The sequence below is a fragment of the Aethalodelphis obliquidens genome, unplaced genomic scaffold (assembly GCF_003676395.1).
Source record: "Aethalodelphis obliquidens isolate GAN/ISIS:26980383/991018 unplaced genomic scaffold, ASM367639v1 scaffold70, whole genome shotgun sequence".
Lineage (NCBI taxonomy): Eukaryota > Metazoa > Chordata > Mammalia > Artiodactyla > Delphinidae > Aethalodelphis > Aethalodelphis obliquidens.
This window is the reverse complement of record NW_020838014.1, coordinates 8,560,238-8,566,237: the sequence shown is the minus strand read 5'-3', so window position 1 is coordinate 8,566,237 and position 6,000 is coordinate 8,560,238. Positions and strand designations below refer to the sequence as shown.

The 6,000-nt window shown below is 41.8% G+C and overlaps 1 protein-coding gene across 1 annotated transcript in view; it reads left to right on the top strand.

Annotated features, from left to right (window-relative positions):
- Positions 1-260: 260 nt before the first annotated feature.
- LOC113611653 (dimethylaniline monooxygenase [N-oxide-forming] 5) overlaps positions 261-6,000 on the top strand; it is a 29,741-nt gene continuing 24,001 nt past the window's right edge. Inside the window, exon 1 of the mRNA XM_027090936.1 lies at positions 261-1,646. Within this exon, the coding sequence (XP_026946737.1) occupies positions 1,512-1,646 (135 nt within the window). The 5' untranslated portion in view covers positions 261-1,511. The remainder of the gene's footprint in view (positions 1,647-6,000) is intronic.

Genomic DNA, 6,000 nt, shown 5'->3' with positions numbered 1-6,000 from the left:
CCTACCTGTCTTTTCACTTACTTGCAAGTAAGTAACAACTTGATAGTACTTACTTGAAAGTACAAGTACTTTTTCTTACTTGATAGTACTTTCTCCATGGGGTTGCCGAGAGGATTATATGTGTGCATTCCCAAAAGATATGATCCATTCCCATTGTATCTTTTGCACCATATAAGGTAAACCCTTGAGAAATAACCCATTGGCCTGGGAAGGATACTTTCGGGGTGAGGTCACTAAGTCAAAACCCAGTGCTGGAATTATTGGCATCACATCATCTTCAGCAAGGTTGACTCAGGGGGTAGTATAAGGTGCACAGAGATGCATGGCATTGGTTACAACCCAGCTCTTCCAGAACCCCTTACACCTGTCAAAATAGACTCCTGGGTTGAATAAGCCCTGATTCTGACCCAGTATATGAAATCCTATATCCATTACATTGGTCTTTGCTGAATGATTTGAAAATTTTGTTACATTTTAAAAGTGGATATTTTATGTTTGTAATCACACAGGTAGCTGTGTGAGGAAAGTTCTTTTTCACAGTATTTTTATTTTTTTGAAATTATCTGTTTGTGTATCAGTCTTCTCTACTAAACTATAAGCTCCTCTAAGTAGGAAACTTAATCCCCTCACTCCCCACTGTGCCCCAGCGCCCAGCTCAGTGCATGGGTATTTTAAAGTAAATTTCTTCCCGTAGCACGGAACCAAAGATCCGATTTGTGGGGTTGGGGGTTGGCTTGGAGAGGTGGACGAGGGCCCAGGATGTGTTCTGACAGATCTCCTGAAAGACATGTTCTCCGCTTAAGCTTTTGAGCAAGACTTGCTTCAGGGTTGTTGGTGACAGTTTCCCTTCACCAGTAAGAGTCTGTCACTGTAAGACAACACCAGGAAGTTAAAAGTGAATGGGAAGGGTGGGTGATGGAGATTCCGGCCCCTAGGGTCTCCCCTGAGAGTAGCTGAGAGTGCGAGCAACTGCAGGTGAAAAACAGAGAGGCCATAGGGTTAATTATTTCTGCCCAGAGCAGGTTTGGCCCACGTTTTCTCCCCTCTGTGGGGGTAATGGGCACTGCTGAGTGGGCGGTGTGTTGGCTGAAAGGAGGTGGAGCTGAACAGCCCCTCCACATTGGCTATTGCTGCTGTTTGTACTTTGTTGTTTTACATTTCTTTGCAAAGAGCTGAAAGTGCAGTGCCCTCCTGATCGCAGCTGAAGGATCTGCCAGTGTTGGGGCAAAGGCAGCGAGGTCGGGCACCGCAGCAGAGCTCTCAGCTCTGGGTCTCAGCTCTGGGTCTTCCAGGCACAGGGCTCACTCGTCCAAGGTGTAGTAGTTCCCGGTGGTCCACGAGGACACTGGAATCTGGGTTCCCCAAAGGCACCTGCTGCTGCAGAATTTATCTAAATGCTACGTTCAAGCTCTTCTTTGAAAGGTGTTAACTGATGTGTGCTTTCTGTCTTTTGTCAACCTTTCTTTAGGACAGGTTACACTGACCCAGCCTGGTGAAGATCTCTGGAGACCATGACCAAGAAAAGAATTGCTGTGATTGGGGGAGGAGTGAGTGGGCTCACGTCTATCAAGTGCTGCCTGGAAGAAGGCTTGGAGCCGGTCTGCTTTGAAGGGACTGATGACATCGGAGGGCTGTGGAGGTTTCAGGTAAATCTTGTTCCTTAATGCTTGGAGCTCTCGCCAAGTATTGAACCATTGCATAAGATTTTACCTCGTGTCAGGAAGTATGATGGGCTTCACAGTGATTAAACCTGCCAGACTTCAACCTGCTGACCTCCTCTCAGCAGCCATCACCTCAGGTTCTATGCAGGTTCCTCTTTCCCTATGCTGGCAGCAAAATGGGACGCAGGTATCACTCGTTTTGTCCTTTACTGATGTCTGTGAAAATGGCACAGAGATCATTTTCATTTACAGATCTTCCTTGATTTACAATGAGGTTACATCTTGATAAGCCCATCGTAAATTGAAAATATCCTGTTACAAATGTATTTAACGCACCTAATCTACCTAACACCATAGCTGAGCCTAGGCTACCTTAAACGTGCTCAAAACACTTACATTAGCCTACACACAGGCAAAATCATCTCACACAAAGCCTATTTTATAATAAAGTGTCGAATAGCTCATGTAATTTATTGAATGCTGTAGTGAACATGAAAAACAGAATGGTTGTTTGGGTGCAGAATGGTTGTAAGTCTATCAGTTGTTTACCCTCCTGATCCTTCCAGCTGACTGGAAGCTGCCACTGCCCAGCATCACCGGAGTATGTTACAAAATATCGCTAACCCAGGAAAAGATCAAAATTCAAAATTCGAAGTGTGGTTTCTATGGAATGTGTATCGCTTCTGAACCATTGTAAAGTCAAAAAATCACAAGTTGGGCGCTGTCTGTAATGAGTTTTGCCACTATCCAGAAAAGGGTAACAATCTTGGTAGGGGGGTGTAGCAGAATGGCAGGCATGTAAAGTGGTTGCTCTTGGTCTGCGTTCATCGGTAAGTGATCTAGAATACTGCTTACAACTCCTTCCAGGAATCCCCCTTTTCAATCTCTTCTAACCTTACTGTTTTTTTTTTCTTTTCTTTCTTACCTTCCTTCCTTCGTTGCTTCCTTCCTTTACTTTAAACAATTCTCTAATGAGTCTAGTGCTTGAATAGGATATAAAATCTGGCTGCCTTCCTTGCTTTGCACTTTTCCTTCACTTGAGAAATCAAAGCAGTAGTCCTGTCTTCAGAGAAGGGCAGAGGGCACCTGCAACTGGGTTTTCTTGTCCTTGCACAGACTCAGTTTTAAAGTTGAGTTGCTTTAATATGCACACCGAGTCCTGCAACTTGTTACTAACAGTTAAGGTATCTTCTTACTTAAATGATAGTTAAGCTTATTATATGTCAAAGAATATCACCCTCCTTAACTGATCTCCAAAGCAACATCCATTGGGTTTGCTTTTCAACTCACTTTTTAAGCCAGTGTTTTAAGTGTATTAAGGTGTCCAGATTTATTTCATATTTCACAAAACGAACACAGTGCTGGCCAGCTACTTAAAAGTGGTTTCATTCGTTCATAGCATTCCTTAGTAGAACAGCAGTACAGTTGTTTTGCATCTGGGCTCCGTCTTGGGGACTAACTCTATTTGACAATCGTCCCTATTCGGATCTAGGGTGGATACTCCTTAGCACACCATGCATGCCTCGGTCATAATCAGTCTTGGGCATGGGCTGAAAAGACTGTTAATTAATATTTTGTAATAAATAGGAAATTTTACTTTTGAAATCCAGCCACAGCATGGTGTAGAGGTTAAGAGCACGTCTGGGTTCAAATCCTACTGTGACCTTGGGGAAAACCATTAACCCTCTCTGTACCTCTGTGTTGTCATCTTTAAGAAGGAGATAATATTGGCACCCACTTCATAGTTATTGTGGCGATTAAGTGAATGAATACTCATGTCATCACTAATAACAGTGGCACAATAATTGCTAAACATCAGTTATTATTCAGTTGGCCTAGAGTGTGGCCCACACATTTGGTGTCTGGTAAGCATCCTAGCCAGGTCTGGCAACTACTGACCAGGCATGAAATTAGTGAAGGGTCCACCATCCTACCTGATTATCAGGTTTTACTTCCAAAGTGGTTTAAACTTCCTCTCTGTTAAAGACCCAATTTGGAGTGTTTTCTGATTATACTCTTGGCAAAACTTCAGCACCTTATAAACTGCTTTCTTGAAAATAAATAAGCTATATTTCATCATAATGCTCTGACTGCTGTTAAGACAGACCACATCTGTGTCTATTACATTATATATAACATACATATATTTTACATATATTATAAAGGCACACACAAACACCACTATATTTCTAGAGCCACGGGGGATGCCTGGCATATATTAGGCACCAAATATATTTACATTTTATAAATGAATCCTAGAGAAGCAAAATATCTTGGGTGGCTGCTTAGAATGCTTGTGAAATAGAGACCTTCATTCTCACATATTCCACAGTTACACAGTTGTGGAGCCTGAGGTATTATAAACATCCATTAATTGCAGATTAAACATGTTTTACATGCTGATGCTGGTTTCCTCAAGAATTGCCTCAGATCTGCTTTTCTGTGACCCCCTTGCTTGTTATTTGGAGCCTTCCTCTCCCCCATCCTACCTCCCCTAAATTTTCTGTAATTCATTGGGGGTTTCATATATAGGATCGTCCCAAGCACTTTGGAATTCCACCATTGCTACCGGGTGTCCAGTAAGCCACTGGCAACTCAGGGCTTCCATTTTCTCTTTCTTGTAACAGGTCTCAGGGACTCAATATAAATTTCTTTCTTCTTGATCTCCTCATTAAAGTTAGACCAGACTGATGGTGAAAAGTCGGTAGAAATGTGAGACATATCACTTTAATTTTCACACTACAATATTACTTTATGAACGAAATAGCTTAAAATGATAAATCTCTTATGAAATGCTGAGGTTTTAATGAGCATGTATTGCTGGAAAATAATTTTTAATATTCTTTAGTCAATCTGAATTTTAAAAATCCTTAAAGCATACCAAAGCAGTGCTTCTCCAACTTTAATGTGCACATGAATCACTGGAGCTTTTGCTGAAGTGTACATTCCGATTCATTAATCTGGGGTGGTGCCAAGATTCTATATTTCAGGCAAAGCCCCAGGTGATGTTGATGCTGCTGATCTGATAACTACAGTTCACGTAGTGAGATTCTAAAGTGTATATGTGATACAAAGGTACCATATGGATACAATATAATGTAAAATGAGGCATATTTAGTACATTTTAATTTAAAATATAAAATTAAGTAATAAACACCCTTAGATGAATGGGTGTTTTTAATTCTTAAATATATCAACCCCCCCCCCCCAAAAAGACAACTGAATGGATACAAAAATACTTAAAAGAGGGTAACTGTAGAGCAGTGGCTGTCAGCTTTGGCTGCAACACTGAACAATCACTTGGGGAACTTTAACAAACTTTAACAAATACTGATACCAGTCCATCCAGATTCTGGTTTTATTGGCCTGGGTGCCAATAAAGCTCTCCACTAGCTATTTCTAATGTGCAGCCAACATGGAAACCTTTGCCCTTCAGCTTTTACCTCAGCTTTCCCAGGTGATTAATGAGGATGACATTGCATCTTTAAAACAAAATCGATAACAGTTCATTGAACAAACATTTCTGAAGCTCAGACTTTGTTAGATGGTGTGGAGATACAGAGTTATATAACCTCCTGCCACTGCCCTCAGGCATTCTGCAGTTTAGCTAAGGATGTATGGAGAAAGGACTTATGAGGTGGATGGGATAAACTCTGGTGCCCTGAGCTTTCCGGGGCCACCACACGACCTCTTACCAGCAGATCTCAACCTTGTCTACACATTAGACAAGAAGCAATTAAAACAGGGTCTCTGGGAGTAAGGACCAGGCATTAGTATTTTAGAGTTCCCCAGATGAGTCCAGTGTGAAGACAACGCTGAGAACAACAGTCCTAAGACAGCTTCTGTCCCACGGGATTCTGAGAGTCTGTCAAAGGAACAGAAGATCCACACTGTTCTCACTCCTCCCACTGAAGGGGAGTCATTTTTCTCCTTTCTTCTGCCCTTACTATTGCCTCCAGTCCCTTCAGTTCCAATTACACTACCCTACGTCCCTTGTTCTCTAGTTTCTCATATGAACTTCCTACTCAATGCGAGTCATGTGCTTAGGCAGGAATCAAGATACATCTCTAGAGGGCAGATTATTCACTGATGGTAGGTAATACTAAAATGCAGAAGCAGAAGCTTCGTTTTCCACTCACTGACCCAGTACTGCTCTGCCCTCACTCTCTTTTATAAAGCAGTGAGTTGACAGTGATGAACTCTACGTAGGGTCCAATCAGGTGTTTAGAAGGGCTTGAAGGTTTTTGTTGACACACAATAACACTTTGTTGTCTTAGTTGCTTGAAAAAGAATACAAATATATGATTATTGTCACAGGAGTAAGATCTGTGATTCATTT